The sequence below is a fragment of the Lissotriton helveticus genome, chromosome 8, assembly GCF_964261635.1.
Source record: "Lissotriton helveticus chromosome 8, aLisHel1.1, whole genome shotgun sequence".
In the NCBI taxonomy this organism is placed as follows: domain Eukaryota; kingdom Metazoa; phylum Chordata; class Amphibia; order Caudata; family Salamandridae; genus Lissotriton; species Lissotriton helveticus.
In genome coordinates this window covers 104,038,252-104,065,192 of record NC_136069.1, presented here as the reverse complement: position 1 = coordinate 104,065,192, position 26,941 = coordinate 104,038,252, and the positions used below count along the sequence as shown (strand labels likewise).

The following is a 26,941-nucleotide window of genomic DNA, read 5'->3' as shown; positions in this document are numbered from 1 at the left end:
AACCTTCAAGATACTCATCCACGCCTACAAATGCCTCAACAACACCGGACCCCAATACAAAAAAAGATAATATCCTTCCAAGTACCCAAGATCTGATCCGCCGACCTCGCCAAAACCCTGCGCATCCGGAGAGTCCGAACGGGTGGGAAGCCTTCTCCTACATCGCAGCCAAGACCAGGAACCAGCTCCGGATCCCCCCTCTCTGTACATCTTCAGGAAGACCCTCAAGACCTGGCTCTTCAACTGAACGGAGCTGCTTACCCCTCCATCCTAGTGCCTTGAGACCCTCACAGGTGAGTAGTGCGCTTGACAATTCCTTGATTGATTTATTTATTTGCGTCCCAGGCACCAAAATTCACGACATAGGGGGAAGACTTGCCCTACTAAGACACAAGCAGCATTGGAGCAGTTGTGGATGGCTGAATCTGCTGTCTCCGCTTTGGACTTTGAGGATTCTATCAATGTTCTTGAAAACACTTTGCCAGAGGTTACTCCGGGGTCCGTAGACTATTTGGTTTGAGGTGCCTGCCTGGACACTCCATGGGTGTTTAGTGTTGTTCCTGTACCCTGTTATGAAGGCAGATTAGTTATATGACTGCTTGCTTATGTTTGAATTCTTAATTCCTGTCTTGGTGGTCTGGAGAAGTGGAGGGGCAGGAGGGACTTGTGGAAAAAGTCTTGTAGACCGGTTATATTTCTTGTGTTGGTCCTTCACCTTTTGCTGGTGGCTCATTCCCCACGTATAGTCTTCTGTTATAGATCTAGTTGGCCTTTCGGCCCTTAGTTGGCTTATAATCGGGGCCTTTGTAGTGTGCTGCTTGGATAGTATGGTTGCATGTGGCAGTCCTTGAGGGGTGCTCAGGGATTTCTTGGAGTATTGTATTGTATTGTGTTAGGTTATGTTTTTGTTTCCTTGCTGGTGATGGAACATATGAGGATGTGGCGATATGCATTTGTGCATACTTCGACTGCTCTGGCCCACATGATTTGGAAGTTCGGCTCAACAGGCTTTACGCGTACAGGACACGCTTTTGCAGGGTGGCGAAGGTAGAGTATTTAGAGAAAATAGAACTCTGATCATGCACCTGTGCTGGGCATGTTCCAATGGTTGTCAAGTAGACCTAGCGTGCCTACCTCGCACTTCTATCTGACATTACTGGATGACCAGGCTTTCTGGGTTTCATTGGGGATCACATCTCTCAGTGCTGGCATGATAATGCTGGCTCGCCTCGTCAGTGGGGGTGGAGTGGTAGACAATGAAGTTGGTGACCCGGGGGCATTTCAAGTAGAATGGGGGTACGCACCCAGCTACTTTCGGAAATCCAGCGGCAGTGTTACATGCTCTTTCCTCTTGGCCGGAAGGGACTATAGATAGAAGGGAGCGCCCGCGGGAGAAGCTACTGAATTGGTTGAGCGCCTTCACCATTTTGATTATAAGGCATACGTGACCAGGGCCAGCGTGATAAATGAGGCCGGATGCTTGCATGCCTTTTGCAGAAGTCGGGGGTGGGTGGGCACACTGTTCTTCAAATGCGCAATTCCTCGGGCGAGATGTATTTACACAGGAGGAGATCAAGGAGGTGTTCCGGAAACACTAGTGATATCTGTACCCCTCGGGGCGGCAAGCATTGAAGTGGATATTCTGGATGCTTCTCCGGGTTCCCTTGAGCCGGCAATGGCATATCAACACAGTGCAGATATTACAGAACAGGAGCTGTGGGGACAATTAAGGAAATGCCAATGGGTAAGTTACCTACCCATGATGGTTTACCAATAGAAATTTTATGCAGCATTAGCTTCGAACCTCATCCCAAGGCTTGAGGCGCTTTCAATGATCCTCAGCAACGTAGTAAGCTTCCACCCTTGCTGAAAGAGGCGGCTATTGTATTGTTTCCAAAGGAGGATAAAGACCCTCTTTTCTAGTCCATCCTGACCAGATGGCTTTATTCCAATGCGTTGCACTATGCCTAACATTCTGCAGGTATTACTGGCATTAGACCATCAGAAGCAGCTGCCACCGGAGGCACTTATGTTATGTTAAGGTATTTGTAGAGCGCATGGCTGCCGCAGCAATGGGGCGTCCCAGCGCTAAGATGAACACCGAGTGAGATGACAGAACAGAGGAGAGATTAACATTAGGTGAAGAGCCAGGTCTTCACCAGCCTTCTAAAGGTAAGGTGATCAGGGGTGCTGCAGATGTGGTTGGGGAAAGAGTTCCAGAAGGTGGGAGCCAACAACCTGAAAGATCAGGTTGTTGAAAGGCCTGACTTTGCCAAATGTAAAAAGAAAGGCAACAGTTGTTCCGGTTTTGCACGTATCGGATGAATGTTGGCAGCTTGACACTAGAGGCAAAAACGCTTCCATTTGAGCATGTAGGTCTTTATTGTGGAGGGCGCTCTAGCATTAGCCAAGACCTCCCTACACTCCGAAAGAATGTCTAAGTGGGCAAACTCAAGGTGTTCAGGTGCCAGGCTGCTAAACGCAGAGATGCCGGATCCGGATGGCAGATCTGCCCTTTGTGGATGGATAGGAGATTCGGTATTGGTTGCAACTGAATCTGAATAGGATCGCATTCGCATAGGAGGAGTTCGGTAAACCAGAACTGGCGAGACCACCTGGGAGCTATTAAGAGGCTCCTTTCTTATTTTCCAGAGAACCCTGGGAACCAGCGATATCGGTGGAAAAGCGTAGGCATAGATCTGCGACCAATTAATCAAAAACGCATTCCCGCACGAGTCCTGTTGGGGAAGCCAGCTTGCATAGAATGGGCATTTGCTGCGAACAAGTCCAGATCGGGCGACCCCATTTCCGGAATATACGATCTAACGTTGGTTGATGGAGCTCCTACCCGTGATTGGATACTGTCGACCTCTTGAGGGAGTCCGCTAGGATGTTGGATACTCCTGGGACATGGACTGCTGACAGTTATATGGTGACGAATCGCCAAATCCCAAATTTGCTGGGCTTGCTTGGACAGCAGAGAAGATCTCGTCCCTCCCAGTTTGTTTAAGTAGTGCATACTTGTTGTGTTGTCTGTCTGGATCAACACCGATGCTCCTAGAATGATGGTGCGAAACGATTTTAGGGCCAGGAAGAACGCTAGCAACTCTAAAAGGTTGATATGCCAAGTCTTTTGTTGAGCATCCCATTTGCCATTGACTGTTAGCCCTTGAAGCTGCCCTCCCCACCCTTCGATGGAGGCGTCCGTGGTGATGACGAAATTCGGAGCTCCCATTAGGAATGAGAGGCCTGCTGCCACGTTCCTCCTGCAAGTCCACCAGAGAAACTCCTTCCTCATCTGAGGAGTGATGCGGATGAGATCGTCGAAGGTCCCCGAGACCTGCAGCCATTGGTTGTTGAGCTCCTCTTGCAGGGGTCTCATTTTGAGACGACAGTTGGGGACCAAGGGAATGCAGGATGAGAGCATCCCTAGAAGCGACTTGAACTGTCGGACAGAAACGCACTTTTTTGATCGTAGTAGTCGAGCCAACTTGCACAGCTTTTGCTGTCTTTCATTTGAGACAAAGGCTTGTGCCCGTTGAGTGTCTATGGTTGCTCCTAAGAATGTTCTAGTTTGTGACGGGACGAGTTGAGACTTGTCCAGATTGATGGCGAGACCCAGAGACTGGAAGAGTGACAGACATTTCTGAGTATGGATTTTTTGCGACTGCAAAGGAATTCGCCTTGATAAGGCAATCGTCTAAATAAGGGAAAATTTGGATTCCTTGTAATCTAAGCTGTGCAGCCACTGGTGCCATAACTTTGGTGAAGACACGGAGCGTGGAACGTAGTCCAAAAGGAAGGACTTTGAACTGGAAGTCCCTGCCAGCCACTCTGAATCTCAAGAACTTTCTGTGTCTGGGTAAAATCGGCACATGAAAGTAGGATGTACGTCAGTACAACGCGATCATTTTGATCGCGGTACTTTACAACGCGGTTTTCACAACGCAAGTCGTTACAACGACTTGCGTTGGAGGGCGCTGGATTGAGAATTAATTTAATTTTCTATTCCAACTCCAGCCCACGTAACAGTAGGGAAGGTGTTGGAATAGAAAATCAAACTATTCCTTAAGCATGAGCGCCATCCAGCGCAAGTCGTAGTAATGACTTGCATTGTAATGGCTGCGTCATAAAGGTCGCGCGGTGTAAACACCGTGTTGTAAAGGATGTTTCCCACGAAAGTAAGCGCCTTGGAGGTCGAGGGTGGTCATGTAATCCCCGCAGAGAGGAGTTGAAGGACTTCTTGTGAAGTCAACATTCGGAAGGATTGTTTTTTGAGATTTGTTTAGGGAACGAAGATCCAAGATAGGGCGCCATTCTCCCGACTTCATTTTTATTAGAATAAATCTGGAATAGAAACCGGTGCCTCTTTGTAATTTTGGAACCACTTCGATCGCTCCGTTCTTTATCATCAAATTTATTTGAGAGAAAAGCTGTGAGATGAGTTGGAGGCGGGCCTTTGGGAGGAGAATTTGGAGGAAGTTTGGTAAACTCCAGAACGTGGCCTCTGGCTACAATGTGCAAGACCCATTTGTCTGCCGTTATAGCATGCCGGGTTGAGTAAAAACGAGAGATCCTTCCTCCAACTTTTGCAGGATTGAGCAGTAGAGCAGGTGGCAGTTGTCACTGCTTCTTGGACGTATCCCGACCGTGGTAAGATGACTTATTTCTGTTTTGTGCATAAGACGTGGCTTGCTGCTGCCTGAAGCATTGTTGTCGGTGTGAGGAGTAACGTTGGTTACCCTGATAGGACTGGTATTGCCTTGACAGATTATAGCCTCCTCGTCAGGAGAAGGATCCACAGCCTCTAGCACCACGAAAAGGTGGCTTCCGAAACTGAAGAGTACCGAGAGATCTTGCTGTCTCAGTATCTTTTTTTAATGGCTTGTAGGGCTTCATCGACATGCTGACCAAAAAGAGATTCGCTGTCAAAAGTCATGTAGATTATTTTTGTATGAACTTCCTGACGAAAAGATGTGGATTTCAACCAGCCCTGTCGCCTCAAGACAGCTGCACCCGCCAGTTGCCTAAAGCCTGTAGACGCAACACCCACAGCAGAATCAATCTCAGCGGAGATTAGTTCTCACGCTTGGAGGATCTTGAGCGCTTCTGCATTGGAGGGCTCAGGTAACATGTCGATGTAGGGGGGAGATATCGGACCACGTCTGCCAATCATAACACCCTAAGCTGGCCAGTGAGTTTGCTGCACGGACAGCAGTGGCCGCTATGGTCGAAACCTTCTTTCCAATTGCGTCTCAACTTCTCCCATCCCGATCTAGGAGAGCGGACAATGGAAAGGAGGGATTCCGTGCGCTGCACTTCTTGGGCAATAACTGAATCCGGCTTAGGCTGACCTATTAGAAAAGCTGGTGAGTTATCCGGTGCCTTGTATTTCTTTTCAAGGAGAGGTAGGACCGCCAGAATGGAGGCAGGAGTCTGCATGACTTTCAGTCCTTCCTGCCAAATAAAGTCAATATTTGGGATAGTTCTCACTTGCTTCCTTGGCTGGTCTTTAAAATCGTAAAAGAAACAATCATCTTTCCTTGTTTCCATGGGGAGAAGGAAACGTTGGGCTGCTCTTTCCATCAGAACATGAAAACATCCGATGTCCACTGGAGGTGAGTCAACAGGGACCGGAGTCGAAGTACGGAGTGACCTATCATCCAATTCTCCCTCTCCCGGTCATCATCCGTGGTGAGAGCTTCCTGATGTTGTGACATAGAAGGTACCGGAGAAACTGGTCTGGGGGACCTCATCATTGAGGAAGATTGAGGTACTGGTGTCGGTGGTACAGCAGAAGCCGATTCAGATGGAGGAAATCAGCGATAATAGTCATCGAGCATGTACTGCAGATTGTTTAGAAGTGATAAAGGCAATTGTGCTGTCGGGTTTGGCTCTGGAGCTGGAGGAACAGTGTCAGGATAGTACTCCTCTTCTTGATCTACGTCTTGGTATTTAATGAAGCGTTCTGAAGGGCGCCTGGCAGTACGAAATCTGTCATCCTCTTCAGATTCATCCTTATCTTCCCCATAATCCAGTAACTGCTCAGGCAACTCAAGAGGAACTCTACTGGGGGATGTGAGAACTGGAGAGAGAACCTCCAAAGAAGATCCACGCCTATGAAACAAGGAAGGCGCCGTCGTTGACGGTGGCAATGGCGTAGACAGCACCGCAGATGTCCTTGAGGATGCTGTGGCTTTAGACGATGAACAAACTTGAAGATCAGTGCAGGAAGATAGCGTCGACGAAGCAGCCGTCGACGAGGTAGTCGTCGACGAGGCGGGCGTAGACAAAGGAACCGTCATCGATGGAACCGTCAACGATGGAACCGTCAACGATGGAACCGTCAACGATGGAACCGTCAACGAGGCAATCGTCGACGAGGGACTCGTCGACTGTCCACTCGCCGTCGACGAGGCAGTCGTCAACGAAGTCTTCTTACTCTTCGTCGACGGAAGGACGTAGATGGTAGACTTCAATCTCTTAGTCGACGAGAAGGCAGTGACTGACGTGGTTGGTCTCACTGAGACAGACACCAGCGTCAACGGCGAAGAAGCCAACAGTATCCTCTGAGGCTTCGGAGATGAGAAGGTAGCAGTAGACATAGTCGTCGCGGCGACGGCAGGCTTCGTCAACGAAGATATCGTCGTCGAGCTCGTCGACGAGGGACCCCGTTTTGAGGTAAATCTCTGTCAGAAACAGGTTTAGAAGCCTGAGATTTTACGGTCTTTCTCGGGGGTGTAGAGGGCAAAGCCTTACCCTTACTAGGTGGAGGAGCCTTTTTGGAAGTGGAAGGGAACTCAGCACTCTTAAAGGTGTGCTGTTTTTTCAAAACCTTAGCCCCAGGAGAAGTAAATTCCGTGTCGCTAGTCCTCTTCCTAGAGGTAGCAGTTCTGACAGAGGAAACACTTCCAACCTCAGATAAAGGGTTATCCTGATCCTTAATCTTCTGTAGCCTTAGAAGCAGACGTCCCTCTCTGTCCCTCAGAGTTTTTTGAGGGAAAGTTCTACAGATCTTGCAGTCTCTCACCTGGTCGTCTGGATACAAGCAATAAATGCATTTCTTGTGGGGGTCTTAAGAAAACAGCCGGAGCTTCCCACAAGACTCACAAGGTCTAAAGAGAGATTTCTTAGAAGAAGATATCATGAATGAAGACAATTCTGAAGAAACCTGAGAAGTACTGAGCAGAGCTCAGGGAGACTCCCTTCACACGACGTGCGGTAGAAAATCTGAGCTTTGGGGGAGAACATTTTGGAGGGTGCTGTCACCTGATTGGCTGTAGTTTGGACTATATATAATGACCTGGACGAGTCATGAAAGTGGAATCTTTTTTCCTATTAACTTCTAGCTATTTTACTTCCTGGTTCTAATTTAGCTATGACTATGTTATGCATAGACGCGGAATGACAAGCGCTCAAGGTAGACTTGGAGGGCACCCTGGAGGCCCTCCACTCTGGGCAAACTAACATTGCTGCAGCAAGACGTTGACTCAGTAGTAACACACATGCTGGACATCGAGGCCAAAATGCAGGAGCTGGAACACAGAGCGGTTTAGATGGAATAAACGACGTAAACACTCCGTGAACAACTACAAGACAATGTCTTGAAATGTGAAGCCCTTGAGAGTAGGGATAACATATGAATACGCAACCTTGAGGCAGGAGCGGAAGGACCTGACCTAGAGGCATTTGTGGGGGGGCCTGTTCTAAGAAGTGCTGGGTCCGGGGGGCATGAAGATTAAAATCGACAGGGACCACAGGGTGGGCCCGTACCCGCCTGGAGGAAATAGACTACCAAGAGATGTTCTAGCCAAGCTACATTCTGTTAAGATGAAAAGAGGCAGTGATACAGACAGCGAGACAAAGGGACCAAATTTCCTTACAGAGTTTTACGTGGGAGAGTTGTGTTGCAACGGCAAAGGCGCTTAACTCCAGAACAGGGCTCACGGGTCGATCCCCGGCAGCAGCTCAGCCCAGCACCATATGACTCAGGAGGATTAAGCGAGTTATTGCCCAGACGGCCCCCAGCGCCTTGAGACCCTTAGGCATGATTAGTTTGCGCTTTAAAAATCCGGGTTATATTATGTGCTACCTATTCCAGGATGATGCCCCAGCGACATTGGCACGCAGACAACAGTTCAGACCAATAACAAAAAAACTATGGCACAATAATATAAGGTACCGCTGGACCTATCCTTTCGGAGTTCCTTCCATCTACAAAACAAACACGTTCACGTCACCACATACAAGGAAGTGGCGGAGGTCTTGGGTCTGCCGTGCCATGAAAAACTCTGTGATGAGGACCCCACCCACTGCAGGGGACAAAGCAAAGGAAGATGGCGAAGAAGGACGATGGCAGACACAGATACTTCAAAAGCAAAACAAAAGGAAGTAAATCAGAATACCGGAGGAATACAATGAGGGTGGGGCCATTCCAGGAAATAGATGAACAGTATCAGAGAAGATATCCCTCACAAACCAGACTAGTCCAGTATGATCTAGAAGAAGATAGGGTCCGGATGGGGGTCATTGAGACACCTGACGTCTAGGCTTGGACTAGACGGTCCAATATGGGACTAGCGACCCCCTAACGGGAAAGGGAGGAGATGGGCACTTGGAGACTCCCAATAGTAGCACTTAGCCAATGACTGACTTGGTATAAATTGGGCTCGTCACATGCGGTCTTGGACCAATACATCTACAACAAGTCTAGTACACAAATTAGTTAATAATGCAATTAATAAGTTGCATGGTCCCGTTGACCCGTATATTTCTAACTCGGGGGTGTTTACCATCTTAAGGGAGGGTGTACAAGTACTATCATATACAGTCGAGGCATACATAGAAGAGAAGATCAATGGGATGACAATGTGGGCAAGGAGAAGGGAGAGCGGTGCTTCATCCAAAGACAATATAAACAGCTTACACAATACTCTATAACTTCACACTCTAGGTAATGATGGCTCTTCCCACACTCATATGGAACACCAAGGGAATTAACTCACCCTCCATATGACAAATTATGGAAATACCTCCTAGACCAGAGATATGATGTGGCAGCTCTACAAGAAACAAATATAAAAAGATTGAAGGAACTCAGGCTGCGACACAGGGCCTATCGTATATAGATCGTCAGCGCCAACTAAACATAATGGCGTGGCCCTATTTTTTCACAGCTCCCTTAAACTTAAGACTTAGGGTAGCAAAACCAAGAGGGAAGGATAGTAATGGTTAAGGGTTGGTTACATCTCCGACCGAGGATATTCGCCTTGGTCTATCCACCTAACCCTAATCAAGCCACCTTCCTGATGGGAGATTGTAATCTCACATGGGATCCCTGCCAAGACAGGACACAACCCCAGAGGGCAACCTTAAGCACCTTCACCAAAAGTCTGAATAGGGAGTTTACGTCAATGGGCTAGCTAGATGCCTGGTGCACGCTTTGTCCCACATCTAGGTTCTAGACCTTTTTTTCTCACTCACATCAGACATATTCCAGAATTGACCACATCTTTGTAGGAACCTAGCCCCTGCTTACAGGCCACTTCCTAACACCCGATTACTATGTCTGATCACGCACCGGTCACATTGACTTTAATTGTGGGTCTGCGCCACCAAAATATAAAAGCTTGTTTTCCCCAGCTATTAAGGACTATTTCATTCTGAACGATCCCAGAGATACTTCCCCGACTACTAACTAGGACTCCTTCAAGGCAGCGTCTCGAGGCAAGTGCATATAGCTCTCCAAGCGGTCTATAATAAACAAAGGACACAGGAGAGACTGACCCTAGAAACAGAACTTATGGAGGCTAAGCAGAGCCCACAAGAAGGGCTCTATCATCAGCCTACAACGAAAGGTGACAGCACTACGGGGAAAGTTAAATGACATACATATTAGTAGGGCTGAACTTGCCCTTTTACAATTAAAATGCACGGTATACAAGAGGGGAAACAAAGTAGGCACACACCTTGCCAAACAACTTAGACACCAAAGAGAACAGGAATATATAGGAGACATAGAACCAAGAGGAAACAGGGTGACCTCACATTTAGAAAAGGCCCAAGGCAGACAGCTTTGAGGGAATGGAGCAAACCCAATACCTGGGGGTGGTAGAACTCCTGAGAGTGTTAGCGACACAAAATGAGGCACTGGGGAAACCAGTAGATACAGAAGAGGTCAGCCAGGTCATCAATCAATCCAGAGTTTGTTATAGCGTGACTACTCACCCGTGAGGGTCTCAAGGCGCTGGGGGGTTCAGGTTCCAGTCCATCAAGGAGGGGGGTCTGTCGAAGAGCCAGGTCTTGAGGTTTCTCGCAAAGATGGGGAGCGAAGTTTTCTTTCTGAGGTGGAGCAGAAGGGTGTTCCAGGCTCTGGTCGCGAGGAAGGAGAAGGAGCGGCCTCCCGACCTGGTCTTTCTGGAGCGGGGGACCACGGCGTAGGAGAGCTGGGCTGGTCGTAGGCTTCTTTGGGATGCGTGGAATTTGAGTTGGCTGTTTAGGTATGCTGGTCTGTTGTCGTGGAGTGCCTTGTGTGCGTGGGTGAGAATCTTGAAGGTGATTCTAGCCATGATGGGGAGCCAGTGGAGTGCATGTAGGTGCTCGTAGATGTGTCAGTGTCTTGGCAGGTTGAGGACCAGTCTTGCGGCGGCGTTCTGGATGTTTTGTAGCTTGCGGGTGAGGTTTTTGTTTATTCCAGTGTAGAGTGCATTGCCGTAGTCGAGTCTGCTGGTGACGAGGGCGTGAGTGACGGTCTTTCTGAGCTTGAGGGGGATCCATTTGAAGGTCTTACGTAGGAGGCAGAGGGTGTGGAAGCAGGAGGATCCGACGGCGTTGATCTGGCAGTCCACTTTGAGCTTGGCGTTCAGGATTCCAAGGTTGCGTGCGTGGTCCATGGGGGTGGGTGGGCATCGGAGGGCGGGGGGCCACCAGGTGTTGTTCCAGGCGTCGGTGTTTGGGCCCAAGATGAGTACTTCTGTTTTGTCGGTGTTGAGTTGTAGGCAGCTGCTTTTCATCCATTTGGCGACAGCTTCCATGCCTTCTTGAAAGTTGTGTCTGGCGGTGTTGGGAGTCGTCTGCGTATGACACAATGTTGAGTCTGTATGTTCTGATAATGGGGGCGAGCGGAGCCATGTAGACGTTGCGCTAAGGCTCGACCTAAAAAGAGGCACCATCTATATCCCTATATATTATATTTGTGGCAAGCCATCACTATGGCAAGCGTAATAATGGACACTTTTGAGAACTTTGAATATACATGGGGCCCACTAGTGGAGTACTTATCACCAGGGCTCTCCTTGTTTGTTTGCCCGACGCACGTCCGGGCGCTTCACCTCTTCCAATTTTAAAAAAGCGGAAGGCAAGGGAGGGTAGATCTCTAACACAAAGGTGATCCCACAGGGGAACATCTCTACTCACCTAGCAGTTAGATTACGGATTCCTACATAAAGGAGCACGCCAATAGTAGTACAGTCGACCCTTAAAGTTGGGGATGGGTTGGGAAGGAGGGACGGGAGTTAGGAAAAATGTTATAATTTACCACTCTTACGCTGAAGTAACAACCTGGGGCTTTTTCCTTAGATAAGCCTCCTTGTGATTCACTTTTTTTCTTGAAACAGAGGCAACGGATCATATAGATTTACTGTACTGAGATACAGGAAGTGGGTCGTAATGTTCTATGTAGTGATATACTTTGAATAATCTCAATAAAAAAAAGATTGACAAAAAACACAAATGGCCTCACTGTGTTTTCTCCTTGAGTATTGGGCCGTTCTATATTTTCACTACTCGCCTTACCTCTTATGATGAAACCTGGTCAGGGAAAAAACAGACCGGGCGGATGCCACTAGGATCATGTGGTCCTGTAGTGTGCAGACTGCTGGGTAAGACAAAGACTTCTGAGTGACCACTAGGGCTTTGCAGTCTTCCTCCTGCTCTGTCAAACTCTAAAAAAGACTCCATGTCGTGTGCATCTGTGGTGCAAAGCTTAACTGCAGAAGTGCCTGAAGATCATTCACCAGTGATGGGTCAATGCCATGTGTTCAAGTTATCAACATAGGATAAATGTATATACAATTAATCATCACAGGACACATTACATAGCAAGTGGTTATCCAGAAATTATTGCAAGGTTAGTAAGGTAACATTTATATTAGCATTGAAATGAATGCTCAGCCACCAGAGGGCCTTGTTGGCATCAACTATCAATCTTGTAATGACCTATGAATTTGAAGGCATAACGACTACCATTTTGGGGTCACATCTGGAAGGTGAGGAATATGCACTCTCTGAAACTTACCATGAGTGTGACACTGACATTGGACAGGCATCTCAGTTCGAAGTTGAAGACCATTATCATGATTCAGGTTAATGCTTTGCTGCTTCACAGTGTAAACTTTTCTAATCTAATTCTTTGTGCTTTTTCACAGGGTCAACTGGACAACGACTCGCACAATACTGCTCGTTTACTGATAAACTCCTTTTCCTTGCACCATACTATCACAAATCTACTGTGGTTTCTTTGCCTGTTCTTATGATGAGAAAAGACCAGACATTACTTGTCCTTAATTACAACAGACCTGTAAAATTCTACAAAGCTTTCCATAGGCTATATTAATTTACTAACAGTAGATAATAGATAGAAAACGATTAAAGGAAGAAAAAGCGATGCACTCAGCAGCAGTAACTGACCTTGAATAGTGGCCAGTGTACTATTGTTCATCAGAGCAGGGCTGAGAGCGCCTCCTAGTGTCCCTGGATTAAGACTGAATAAGGCACCTCTGTGATAAGGGGAAAATGAAAAGAAAAGTGACTATTAGTACACTGTCATCAGTAAGAGTAGCAATAAGAAAAAAGTATAGAGGGGATACCTTCAGCGGGCAAGAGAAGGCAAAGGAAGTGAAACAGACCACAAATGAATTTAGGATTACGAAGCTAGCATATCATGCAAGTCTCATTTTGGCAGCCATTTTAACTTATTTTGATTATACCGTACATATGTATGCATTGAAATACATCAAGCCCTTCATTGGTTGAAAGGCATTATTACTTAATTGGTTAAATCAGCCTATGACATTACCCAAATTTAAACAGATTATGTTTCCCTAGAACAGAAAATAATCTTCAGATATCCAGCCCAACACATTTTGATTTTCTCATTTCAAGTCAAAAGAAAGAATCATGCATGTAAGAAAAAACAAAATGTGTGACTAAGTGAAACATTTTGAAAAATGTCTATTAAATTGAGAATCTGATAAAATTGCAAAAAGCAGAAATCCCAGCCACTTTTTATCATAACTGACAATTGTCATATTGTCGATAAGAATGGAATACCCATGGCAACTGATTTTGCACCAAGGCATTTGAATTAATGTCAGCGATTCAAGGCATAATGTATAATTATGCCTTAAACACTGACATTAATTAAAATACTGCTGTCAGCCTTTTGAACATTTACCAGATGAATAGATGAAAGCAGACGTGTCTCTCTCTCTCTCTCTCTATATATATATATATATATATATATATATATATATATATATATATATATATATATATATATACACACACACACACACATATATACATACATATACACACACACACACATATACACATACACACACACACATATACACACACACACACATCCACACACACACACATACATATTCTCCTTCCTCTTACAAGATTTAGGAGAATATGTCAGTTTTTACATGCCAGTGCTAACGGGCAGCTTAATCAAAGGAGAATAAATGGTATGGTTTGAATCAATACTAGCACCTTCAACAAACATTTTTTATGCCTGGTCCATCACTGAGCAAATCAAATTACATGCTGGCACTACTGGTAAATATACTATCATCTCATACAAACCTCTGGATCAGATTGACTACAGCATAATGGATTGAAAGGTATGTTGATATATATATATATATATATATATATATATATATATATATATATCCATGCAGTTCGTCATACGCCACAGAATCGTACTGCCAAGTTGCCAAATGACGAAGAGTCGACCCAAAGGTTGCTGGTGCAAAGCGTGGTTTAGTCAATTAATGCCAGCGCTGCCGCCATGACGCGTTTCGCCTCCAAGGAGGCTTGATCACATGGATCAGATTGACTACAGCATAATGGATTGAAAGGTATGATGATATATATATATATATAAAGAGAGAGGGAGAAACAGATTAGTGATATGTATATTTACAGGGTAAGGAAGTATCTTTCTTTGTATTTCACTATATTCTACAGTGCTGTGGATGCCACACCAAGCACTGTGCTTTGAAATGTTATCAGATGTCTAATATTTTCCCTAAATATTTAGAAAGGAATTTTCTTTCATGTACAATTGCTGCCTTTGCACCAATAGATTACAGCAAAGCATCCTTTGAGAGTACGACAGACCCACAAACTAACTTATAAACAGCTTGAAGAAACTATAGAAAGGGGCCACTGGTTCCCATTTATTGGGTATCTACTTCCTCCCATGCCTACCTAATAAAGGCAACCTTTTTATGTTTGGCAAGCTGTTAAAATCTGCAGCCATAGACCATGAAGCACTATCCAAGTCAGGGGTACTCTGTTGCCTTTGAAAATAGAAGTAAACCCTGGTTAGACCACAATGCTATGTTATCAGATCCTCACATTCCCTTCTGTGCCAGTATTTAGAATATAATGGCAGTCAGGCCTTCCATTGGGTAAATATACCTCTCTCGTGCTTCACCCCTCAGAGTGAACAACGTTCACACTGTCCAGGAAAGATACAAGCATTATTTTTCTCCTGCCTATACCCATATTATCTTAATTCCCTTTCAATTTCTAGGTTTAGAAACATGCTCTGCCCATCTTTTGTGCAGGTAAGTGTTAATACTAAAAATAAAGACATCATGAGAGACTGCAGTCATGCAAAGAAAGAGTGATGAGAGAAAGTGCTAAGATAAAGGTTCTCACCCAGCTGCAAAATGTGAAGGTGCTAGGAGGCCAGGGCTAAGTCCTGCTGCGGCAGCCATGGCAGCAAGACTTGTGTTTGCAGGCAGCTGTGTGGCTGCCACTCCCTGCAGTGCGTTGGCAGTTGCTGCATGCAGTCCGGATGCCGTCACCACTACTTGACTAGAACCAAGATGAGACGTCAACGGGGCAGAGGTGGTGTGTGTTGTGCTGGTCTCTGTAGCACTGGATGCCTCTGTGGTGGAGGCGGATGCAGAAGGAGACGGAGTGAGTGATGGCGATGTCAGGACTGAGCAAACCGAAGGGGCTGTGGAAATCACAGTTGCAGTGTTGCTGGAGGCTGTACCTGTGGTGCCTATAAAAAGCAGTTCAGTTAGCTATATGAATTAACGCATAAGGTGGCTGATTTGAAATTGTAAGAGACCCCTTCCATTGAAACATTAAGCCTATACAGAGCATACAAAGAAATACCAGCACATGATGATGAATGAACAAACTAAGACATAGCCTGTGAAAAAGATTGGTGGTGTTATCAGTCAGCTAGTTGTCTTGTAATGCTAAAAGTACTTTAGAGATAACTGGATCTGCCTCTATTCTACCTCCAGAGGAAGAGAGCAGATAGATGAAAGACATAAGGCAGTGCGCTTCTAGAAATTAAATTATTTATTCAGCACCTGTTTAGCGATGGCTCCCGATTTAGTACTCAATTGGTCTTGTTGCTTCGCTGCCCCCCCCTTGCCATATGCCAATGCCCTGATGGGCATGCTCCCATGCAGCATCAAAATGCTCCTTACCCATGTATTTCCAGGATCTGTACGTTCCTTTCTCCTAGTCTCGGTTCGGTGCACTATCTCAAGCATCCTAGCAACATGTCAGAGCTCATACACAGCCTTCGCTAGAGTCATGTCCTGATATTGATGTTTAGGCTCCTCGCTTACATATTCTAAGTCAGTACTGGCACTCTTAATCCTATTGATAGGCTTGTGTGATCATTTTCTATACTACAAGTATTTAACTCTCTATCCTCTTATGTGGTTCATCCCTCTCAGGCACATGCATGAGCTATCTTCTTGGGTCAATACAGTTGTATGTGAGATATCCCACCACTGTGTTTCTAGAACATGCATACTTGCATTCACACTTTCCTCCACCTTTCTGCGCATCCTAGCTTAAAGTACGAGTTACTTACCTTCGGTAACAATGTATTTGGTAGAGACGATTCTAGCCGAAGATTCCTTCACGTAGAATTATACCCAGGCGTGGGACTGGATCCGGAAACTTTTTTGCCACAGCATCCCTGCCGCGCCGGGGGCGGGGCGACATCACACGACTCCGCCCAGGCGTTGTCCGCGTACGTGACGTCAGCGAGGTCACATAAGACCCGCCAAGGCGCGCCCACGTCAGTTTTCTTCTGAGAACTTTTCCGCACCACAACGCGGAACCACCAGATAAATAACTGTGGAAGCATGAGAACAGTGTGCGAAGAGCGGAAAAATTGGAAAGAAACTGTGGCTAACACCACCCAGAGTAGTGTCAACACCGCAGAACCCAAAGGCAGGGAAAGAAGAAAGAAGAACAAGCAGAACCCTGCGCTGTCACCCTGCCAGCACATAGACAGCCTCCCATCCCTATGCCCCAGAGGCAAAGAACATGCGTAAAAGTCATGGCACAGGTAGTAAACCTACCACCCCCACCCTGAGCAAGGAATGGGACCAGTCCCAAGACAGACCGGGACAACAAACTTCCAAGCCACCCCAACATAGAGGGCAACCACCCACTAGGGACAAGTGCAGATGACCCTTAATCAGGGGATAGCAATGGAAGGAGAGGATGGAGGACAGGGACAGAAAGCAATCCCCCCCCCCCCAAACCTGAAGGAGCCAGAGCAGCAGGGCACCGGCGCACCGGAACCCCATCCTCCAAAGGAGGAATGAACCGCCTCCAGACGGAGCCACAGCCCCCCACCGGGAGGCGAGTACCGAAGACCAACCCAGGGGTCCTTGCAGAAAGGGGAGGAAGGGCGGGCCATGAAGAAATCTGAAGCTAGAATAATCATGTCAAAGTCCCAAGGAAGGACGCAATGGCCAGAAAATACACTCCACATTCAGAACAACCGGCCTAAGAAGGCCCAGAATCAACCCAACTCAGGAGTCACTGAGGGGGAGGGGGGGACGGAGGAGGAGGATAAGGAGGAGGAGTACGGAGCCCTGCCAAGAGCCTTTGGATGGCAGAGTCGGCCGGGGCATGGAACAACAGGCTGCCATCAAACGGAAGGTCGATGAGTCCCTCCCGAATATTCTCAGGGAATACTCCGTCCCGAAGCCAAGCATGGCGACGGAGAGCGACTGAGGAAGCCATGGCCGGCCCAGCACCTCAGATGTCCAGAGCGGAGCGGAGAATAAACGCCGCAAGCTGCCGGCCATCCTGTTGTCCTGGAAGAGTCTTCGAAGTATCACGAGATAGGTGGCTCCTCCCCTGACTACAGTGCGCATGGGCATCGACTCCATCCCCAGATTGTTTTTAGCCATTGTGATGAAGATGGAGTGTAACAGTGTGAGCGATGACCATGCTAAGAGTAAGTGTAAGTGCTGCAGCCGCTACAGGCGCCGGGGAGGATATGAATGTCAGCAGCCCTACATGCCAAGAACAGATGCATACTGGTAAGTAGCATATTCAGTTCGAGGCATGTGGGCTGCTGAATTCATATCTATAGCATAGAATATATAGCAGTCCCTCCATTAGCGGCGGCCGCCTGTGCCAGCTGCAGCAGTTTGAAAAAGTGTTTTTAGAACAGCCTGCCCTACAGCTGCTTGGAGTGCACATCTACACAGTAGTGTTTTGTAAATGTGTGTGGGGTAGACCATGTGGCTGCTCTACAAATGTCTTCTAAAGGGATATTTCCAAGGAAAGCCATGGAGGCCCCCAACTTGCGGGTGGAGTGGGCTCTCGGGGGATTGTTAAAGTGCGCTTAGCTTTTTGATAGCAAATTTGAATACACTTAACGATCCACCTGGCTATACCTGCTTTGGAAATGGGGTTGCCTTTGTGTTGTGCGGAAAAGGCAACAAAGAGTTGTTTCGTCTTCCTAAAATCTTTGGTCCTATCAATGTAATACATCAAAGCTCTTTTGACGTCAAGAGTGTGGAGCATTCTTTCTGCCACTGTCTCAGGATTTTGGAAGTACACAGGCAGTTCAATAGTCTGATTGATATGGAACTGTGAAACCACCTTCGGAAGAAATTTAGGGTTAGTGCGCAGCACCACCCGGTTGGAGTGAATTTGTATGAATGGCTCTTGTACAGTTAGTGCCTGGAGCTCACTAACACGTCGCAGTGACGTAATGGCTATCAGGAAAGCCACTTTCCATGTTAAGAACTGAATCTCGCATGAATGTAGAGGCTCAAAAGGTGGACCCATCAGTCGGGTGAGGACCACATTAAGATTCCATTCAGGAGCAGGGGGGTCCTGGGAGGAATGACTTGTTTGAGTCCCTCTAGAAAGGCTTTAATGGCAGGCACTCTGAAAAGGGAGAGATGCTGTCTGTTTTGGAGATAAGCCGCTTTGGCAGATAAATGTATTCGAATGGAAGCATATGCTAGATTGCATTTGTAAAGATGTAACAGATAACAAATGATGTTGTGCGTGGACGCGTCAAGCGGGTCTATGTCGTGGTCTACGCAATAAATGACAAACCGCTTCCATTTTGCTGCATAGCATGCTCTGGTGGTGGGCTTTCTTGCCTCCCGTATGATATCCATGCAGTCTGGAGGCAAGTTGAGGTGGCCAAACTCTAAGACCTCAGGAGCCAGATCGCCAGGTTGAGCTGTTGCGGATCTGGGTGCTGAATGTCGCCATGGCTCTGCGTCAAGAGTCTGGGTGTGAGGTGCAGCCTTTGATGCGGTACCACGGAAAGTTCTAGAAACGTGGTGTACCATGGTTGCCGTGCCCACGTTGGAGCAACCAGGATGAGCGTCATCGAGTGTTGCTTTAGCTTTCGTGCCACCAGCGGTATTACAGGTGCTGGGGGAAAAGCGTACGCAAATTTGCCTGACCAGTTCATCCATATCGCATTGCCCTGCGACTGTGGGTGCGGGAACCTGGCGGCAAAGCTTTGGCTTTTGGCGTTTTCCCTTGTGGCGAACAGGTCTATCTCTGGATGACCCCACTGCTGGAAGTACGGGCGGAGTACTGATGGATGTAGCTCCCACTCGTGCATTTGGTGGCTGTACCTGCTGAGCAGATCCGCCATCTGATTGTCCTTGCCTGGGAGGTGTTCCGCCATGAGGAAGATGTTCCTTTGAATGGCCCACTTCCACATGCTCTGAGCCAGATGAGACAACTGTGGAGAGTGTGTAGCTCCCTGCTTCTGAATGTAGTACATGGCCGTCATGTTGTCCGTCCGGATCAACACGACCTTATTGCACAGATGTATCTTGAATGCCTTCATTGCCATGAAGATTGCCATCAGCTCTAGGTGGTTGATGTGCATCTTCGTTTGCTGCGTTGTCCATAGTCCCTGCACTGTGTAGTGGAGTACATGAGTTCCCCAACCCTGGAGAGATGAGTCCGTTGTTAGGATGATCTGTGGCACAGGCTCTTGGAACGGTCGGCCCTTGCAAAGGTTGTGTGGATTCCACCAATGCAGAGAGTTGTATGCACGACCGGTCACCAACACTAGGTCTTTTAACTGTCCGTGAGCCTGATTCCACTGACGTGCTAAGCACTCTTGAAGCGGACGCATATGTAGTCTCGCGTGCGGGACTATGAAGATGCAGGAGGCCATCATGCCTATCAACTGCATGAACACTCGTGCTGGAAGCGAGTGTTGCGGTCTGAATTTCTGTATAAGCAATTGAATGCTGTTGATCCTCACTGAATTTGGCTGCGCGTGGCCGCCAGAGTGTTTATTGTCGCGCCTAGATGCTGCCGCACATGGGCGGGCTGAAGGTGTGACTTTGGATAATTCAGTGAGAATCCCAGATCGTGAAGAAGGTGAATGGTGTGGGACATGTTGGCAGCGCACTGCTGGGCCGACTTTGCTTGGACAAGCCAGTAGTCCAAATAAGGGTAGACGTGCACGTTTTGTCTCCAAAGGTGCGCAGCCACTGTCGCCAGGCACTTTGTGAACACCCTGGGCGCTGTGGTCACTCCGAAAGGGAGGACTTTGGATTGGTAATGCTGATTCTGAATGGTGAATCTGAGGTATTTTCTGTGTGACGGATGTAGTGGAATGTGAAAATATGCATCCTTTAGATCCAATGTTGCGAGGAAATCCCCCTGATTGAGCAACGGAAGAACCTGCTGCAGTGTGAGCATATGAAAGTGTTCTGATAGAATGTACTGGTTTAGGGGTCTGAGGTCCAGTATGGGTCTGAGGGACCCGTCTTTCTTTGGGATCAAGAAGTACAGGTAGTACACTCCTGTGCCTCTTTGTTCCACTGGTACGAGCTCGATTGCCCCTTTTTGCAGCATGACGAGCACCTCTTGCTGCAATGAGTGCAAATGCTCTGTGGACATAGGACGGTGTCTTGGGGGTATGTTGGGTGGAGTGGATGTTATCTCCAGACAATAACCGTACTGGATAAGCTTTTTGACCCACCTGTCTGTGGTGATGGATTTCCAGACTGGCAGGAACTGTTGGAGTCTCCTCCGACCGGTGTTGTATGGTCTGGGGGCAGTGACAAGGAGTCACTGTTTGTTGGCGGCAGAGGATCGGGAGCTGTTGTTTCCACGACCTCTGCCTTTGGCGCTGTTTCCGCGATAGCCACCTCTACTTTGTTTGTTGTATGAGGTTTGTGCGCCACTCTTAGTGTACTGTGTTTGTTGGGACAGCTGGCCTCTGGAAACACCTCTATTGCTTGAGCGACTAAAAGAACTACCCCTGAACTGCTGGGACTGGCGAGCCCCCATAGACTTTACAGTCTCGGTGTCTTTTTTTGATTTATTCTAGGGTGGTGTCCACCTCAGGTCCAAATAAGTGATCAGGGTTTACAGGCTGATTTAGGATGGTGGTTTGTATCTCCGGCTTGAACCCGGAGATCCTGAGCCAGGCTTGACGTCGCAACATCACACTGGTGTTAATGGCCCTGGTCGCGGTGTCTGCTGCGTCCAGTGCACACTTAATAGAAGCATTTGAGATGAGTTTCCCTTCTTGTATGAGCATCTCTGCTGCCTCTTTATATTCATCTGACAAGTGTTGTAACAGGGTCTCAAGTGTATCGTAATGTGCCCTGTTATATCTGGCCAAGAGTGCCTGAGTGTTTGAAATGCGCCAGATATTGGCTGCTTGAGCGGCCACCCTTTTCCCTGATGCTTCTAGCACCTTAGATTCCTTGTCAGGGGGAGGAGCATCACCAGTAGTTTGTGACTTTGCCCTCTTCCGGGCATTGGAAACTACTAAAGAGTCCAACGGCAACTAGCCCTTGATGTAGGTAGGGTCCCCAGGCGCCGGCTTGTACTTTTTTTTAATTCTGGGGTTTATAACCCTGGCTCTTGTGGGTTCCTTAAAAATATATGCAGCATGTTTTAAGACACCCTTTAGCATAGGCAGAGTCTTTACAGTCTTCTCAGAGGTGGAAAAGGTGTCAAACAGAAAATCAACCTCAATAGGGTCAGCATGGAGCTGGACGTCATGATTTTTGGCTGCCCTCTCAATAAGCACATTAAATGCCGCTGAGTCCTCAGTAGGTGATGTTTTGACATTATACACTTGAGTCTCTGGGGCAGTTTGTGGATCCCCTGGGTCCGCAGCATCTGCCCATGTGTCATGTTGATCTTCAGGATCAGTGTCGGCAGGGTAGTTGTACTCATCATAGTCACTTTTCCCAGCCTCCACATCTGAGTAAGTGAGCGAGATTGGAGCAGTGTCCTGTCCACGTGGAGATATTAGTTCAACAAGAACGGGTGAATCTGTGGAATCCTTCTTTTTCTTTAAAGGAATTGTGTAGGACTCCATATGCTGTGCTGGTGTGATCTTTCGCTTGTAAATCGAAAGTTTACCGGTGTCGGCGTCGATGAATTGTTCCGACTGCTCCTCCAGCAGGGGTTGTCGATGCTTTGTGCCCACAACTGCAGGGGTAGGCTTCGGCCCCGTGGACACCTTCATGGACGCTTCGACAACCTTCTTTGGCGCGAACGCCTTCGGCGCCACTTTCGGCGGCAGCGTAAACTGAATAGGCGCTGTCGACTTTTGCGGTTTGGTGGCAGGCTTCGGCGCGGAAGTATCCTTCGGATCGACAGCGGAAGCTTTGTCCTTAATGCGTTTCAGTGATTCAGACACCTGCTTCGTGAAGGAGGCGGACGGCTGCTTCGACTCGACAGGTGCCTTCGAGCCACCACCAGGTGCGGACTGGAGGGTTGTAGTACTTTTGGCCTTGTCCGGCCGACGCGCAGGATCGACAACTTTTGTAGCTCCGAGTCCTTTGTCTGTGTCGACGGCCCTCGGCGCCGAAGTCTTCGGGTCGACGACCTTGACAAGTGCTTTCGGTGTCCCAGTCTTCGGCTCGACGCCCGTGAGCGACTTCACCGGTTCGACAACCTTTTTTGGCTTTGTCTGCACCGACAGGTCTGAAGACGTGGAGCCGACCAAGGCGACACGCGCTTTCGGTTTCGACGGCGCCTCTAGCACTTTCGGTTTTGTAGACACCGAAGCTTTCTCTTTTGGTTTCGGTTTGACCAATGGTGGCTCTCTCGAAGTGTCCGTAGCCGGGCCCGGAGGCGAGACTGTGGAACTTGATGCAAGATCGTGGGTAAGGCCATGTGGCGATCCCTCGACCTGAGCCGTAGATATTGTTTGAATGGGGCATAGCTCCTCGCTTGAGCTATCTTCCGTGGCCCCATAGGCCCCATCGTCGTCTCCTACCTCGTCGACGATTTCTTCTGTATCGATCATTTCTACGTCTGTGTCGTAGTTTGAGTCGATCTCTGCCGCTGGATTGGAAATCGGCTCTTGATCTTCCTGCTCGTCTGCCTCTTCTCCCTCGGTATCGAAAATGTTCACCGGGTCAGGTGCCGTCTGCTGGGCCTCCTGGCGCGCAACGCGCCGAAGTCGAATCGTCTTCTTGGAGCGGAAACGAGAACAAGCCATACAGTTGGCTTCATCCTGATCTGGGGACAGGCACTTGTTGCACACCGGGTGGACGTCGATGTGGGGATATTATTATTATTATTATTATTATAGAGGCTTTTATAACGCGCTCTGCTACTAAATAGTATAGTATCCTGGCGCGAAGAGAAAAGAAGGGGACAGATCACAGTAAATGCAAAAGAGGGACAGCTATTAGGCATTGGTGTTGAAGAGGTAGGTTTTTAGGCCTTTCCTGAAAGCCATGATGGTAGGGGCTGTTCTCAGTTGCAGAGGCAGGGTATTCCAAGCTCTCGATACTTCGAGTTGCACACGGGGCACCTCTTGAACGGGCTCCGTTCCATGATGGTTCGTTGAATAAGGCCTGTTGCGTCAACCGGGCCTCGAGCACTGAAGAGTCACGCGACTCCTCTGGATGTTCGACTCGGGAACTGAGCTGGAACAGAACTGGGCAACGATCGGAAGACAATACCGACGATATAGGAAAGTCCTTTGGGCCAAAAAGAAAGTTTCTATTGATTCCGAACTTGAGTGATCAAATATGCATCCGAACCCAATGTCGGAAAAAAACAATCTGGGGATGGAGTCGATGCTCATGCGCACTGTAGTCCAGGGGAGGAGCCACCTATCTCGTGATACTTCGAAGACTCTTCCAGGACAACAATGTGTAATCATCCGAACCCAACACTAGGCGGCGATTTATGCTATCGATATGAATTCAGCTGCCCACAGGCCTCGAACGTAAGATTTCCCTCCCACCAGAGCCCTGGTGGAGGACCTCCAATAGATGGTCCGCCAGAAAGTGAGCCACTGGGTCACCCATGCGCAGGATGCCCACAGCCGTGGACACCGCGTGAGCGAAGGCTGTACCTGCCTCCGTAGGGCCCCGCATGGAGAAATCTGCTCCTCCGTGGGCGACGGCGGCAAACTAAGGCGGCCATCCCCGAGGCCAAGCGGAACGGGCAAGGGCCAGACCTGGAAGTCAGAAGTATCCGAAGAATGAGGGACCTGCCGCTCTTCCGACGAACACCTCTGCCTCAGGAAGGATTGGGAGCTGCCCTTCGACGCCGGTGAAAAAGGCACCACACGGCGACCAGTCTCCGGGGAGGACGACACCAATATACAGCCTGCCTCCAGAGAAGGAGCATCCGAAGATGAATCCGCGGTACGACCCCTGCACGGAGCAGTAGAGTCCGCTGCCTGAGGCATGACGCCCCTAGAAAACGAACCCTACAAACAGTGCCTATGATTTTAGATAGTCATTGTGACATGTATTACTGTCATTATTACTTACTTGATGGTCGTTTTCTTTTCCTTGTATCATATTCCTTGTAGAAACCCTGTTTATTTCACTTACTGCTTTGTATAAATCACTGTACTTTTTTGGTTCGTACTTTACACTTTGGGCACTTCTGCACTTGTTATGTGGAACACTAGATGTATATAAATATTTATTGCTTATTGAAAAAGAAATATAACATCAACGATGGTTGAAATTTACTGTGTAGAGTTGTTTTTCTCGTTCGGACACCCCTTTAAAACCCTTTTAGTGTTATTAATTAACTCATGGTGTAGTGATTATTAATCATACAATTATCTTCTCCACTGGAACCGTTGTTTCCGATATATAATATATGAGGCAGGACGTCAGCACCCTCTGGCGTCACCAGACAAGGTTCCTCCAAGTCACCCCGCACTGGAGACCGGAGTGGAGCCGCAACGGCCCAGGGGCGGTGCCGGAATAACGCCGACCCGACCCCCGCCGAGGCAGCCACCTGCGTGGGGGAACGAGATGGGCCTGGGGAGTGGCACAAAGCCCTCCGGCAGCCGCGGCCCAGAATGAGGCGAAGATCGCTCGGCAACCCATGAGGCGGGGCCAGGGACGAACCAACCTCCAACTCGCCCTTCGACGAGGCAGCCGCCTATGGGGAGGGACAAGAGGGGCCCGGAGACGGACGGGGGGTCCTCACCAGACCTCGACTCGGAGCGGGACGAGAAGGGTCCACCGACCCCAGTGGCTCCGCACGGTCCAGCTGCTGCCGGCGCCGTAGCGGCGTCACCTCAGCCTTAGACAGGACCATCTTGTCAAAGGACCGAGAGGGGCTCGGGGACGCGACCCGAGCCCCGGCGACCTCCCACGACACCACAGGGACTCCCACGGGAGTTTGCGGCGAGGCAGAGATGCTGTGGCCTGAAGGAGGTGCCCTAGAGGAGCTGAAACCCAACAGCACCAAATCCTCCAAGCCTGGATCTGAACTAGTCGGCGCCGGGACCGGAGCCACCGGCAGAGTCACGGAGGGCCCTGCGCAGGGCGAGGGATCCGCAGACGCCCCAGTAGGGGAAGGAGGAGGAGATGCCATTTGGACTCTCGACCCCCCAACACCGGAAACGGTGGATAGGACGACACCCGGGGCTGCATCACCCGCGGAGAGTCCACGCACATGGTAGGCCGGGAACCAGTCCCCGGGGACAAACTGCAACACTTACCTTCCGGGGAGCGACGCTCACGTGACATCAGAGAAGGGCGAGGACGACGACCACGGCCGTATCTGAAGCCATCCGCGGAAGCAGACCGAGGGGTGGACGTCGACCTGGAGAGACGCGCCAAGAGAAGTTTCATCCGGCGCTCCCGCCACGACTTCGGCTTCAACTGTTGGCACGCCGCACAATAAGTGGTGCCGTGATCCTCCCCCAAACACCACATACAAATGAGGTGAGGGTCCGTTGCCGACATAGGACGCCCACAAACTGTGCAAGTTTTGAAGCCCGAAGGCATTCGCACACTGTTCAACCAAAAGAAATGGAAGAAAAAGGGGCTCCTTAACAGGCCGGTAGCAAGGATCGAATCCGCGTTGCACACGGAAAAGAAAAAAACTGACGTGGGCGCGCCAGGGCGGGTCTTATGTGATCTCGTTGACGACACTTATGCGGACGACGCCTGGGCGGAGTCACGTGACGTTGACCCGCCCCCGGCGCGCAGTGATGCTGTGGCAAAAAAGTTTCCGGATCCAGTCTCACGCCTGGGGATAATTTTACGTGATGGAATCTGCGGCTAGTAGTCTCTATCAGATTGAAGGCACAGGGGCTAATCAACAGGCAGCATACACCTTTTCATGGGCACGTCCGCTCTACTGTGTACAACAAAGGAGAGATCCTAAAAACCATTACCAAAACGTTCCACTGTTTACAGTAGCATAACCTACGGATTCCCAACTTGTTCTGCATCTTCAATGTCATGCTCAAGATGTCTCAGTGTACAGTCCCTTTCATACTTGCACTCCAGATCTTCAAATAAATCAAAAATGTTTACACGCCAGGATCCCAAAGACGTATTAAAAGATTCATCGCTATTGCCAAAATCACCAAAGTGAGTGTGCCTCAGTTACCTTGGTTGCGTCAGACAAAGTCTTCCTTCAGTCCTTCAAAATACTGCCAACTAGTAAAACACAAGTGAAGGAAGCTGGCTCTTTATACACTTTACCGAAATGAGGAATGGTGCTCAAAGAGTCCAGTGGAACCCAAAGGGAGGCTGAGGTAAAAGTGGATAGATAGCACCTTACTCTCTGTGTGTGGGCGAGCAGTAAGGCTGTATCAGAGGGTAGTGTAAGCATTTAGTGTACCCACTAAATCGGCAAATTATGTCACACACTCAAAGACTGAACTCAGATCAATTGTGGCTGTATAAAAATATTAAGTTATTTTATTTCTAGAACCAAGCCAAGCCTGGCACAGGTAAGTGAAATAAATGCTTTCCAAAATATTATGCAGTGTTTACAAGTGAATGCAAGTTCAAATGCAGTTGTTTGAAATACAGGTAAGTCAAGGTATTGAAATTACTGTACAAATTACATTTTAAGTTACTTTTTCTACTCAGTGTGACATGCCTAGAAAACACACCGGGAC

General features: G+C 48.4%; 1 protein-coding gene across 6 annotated transcripts in view; it reads right to left on the bottom strand.

The window, feature by feature from the left end:
* Window positions 1–26,941, bottom strand: part of POU2F1 (POU class 2 homeobox 1) — a 615,583-nt gene that overhangs the window by 29,254 nt on the left and 559,388 nt on the right. For all 6 annotated transcript variants that reach the window (XM_078656693.1, XM_078656695.1, XM_078656696.1 and 3 more), the window contains 2 exons: window positions 14,959–15,310; window positions 12,688–12,776 (listed from right to left, as the gene is read on the bottom strand). In XM_078656693.1, the coding sequence (XP_078512819.1) occupies window positions 12,688–12,776; window positions 14,959–15,310 (441 nt within the window). The remainder of the gene's footprint in view (window positions 1–12,687; window positions 12,777–14,958; window positions 15,311–26,941) is intronic.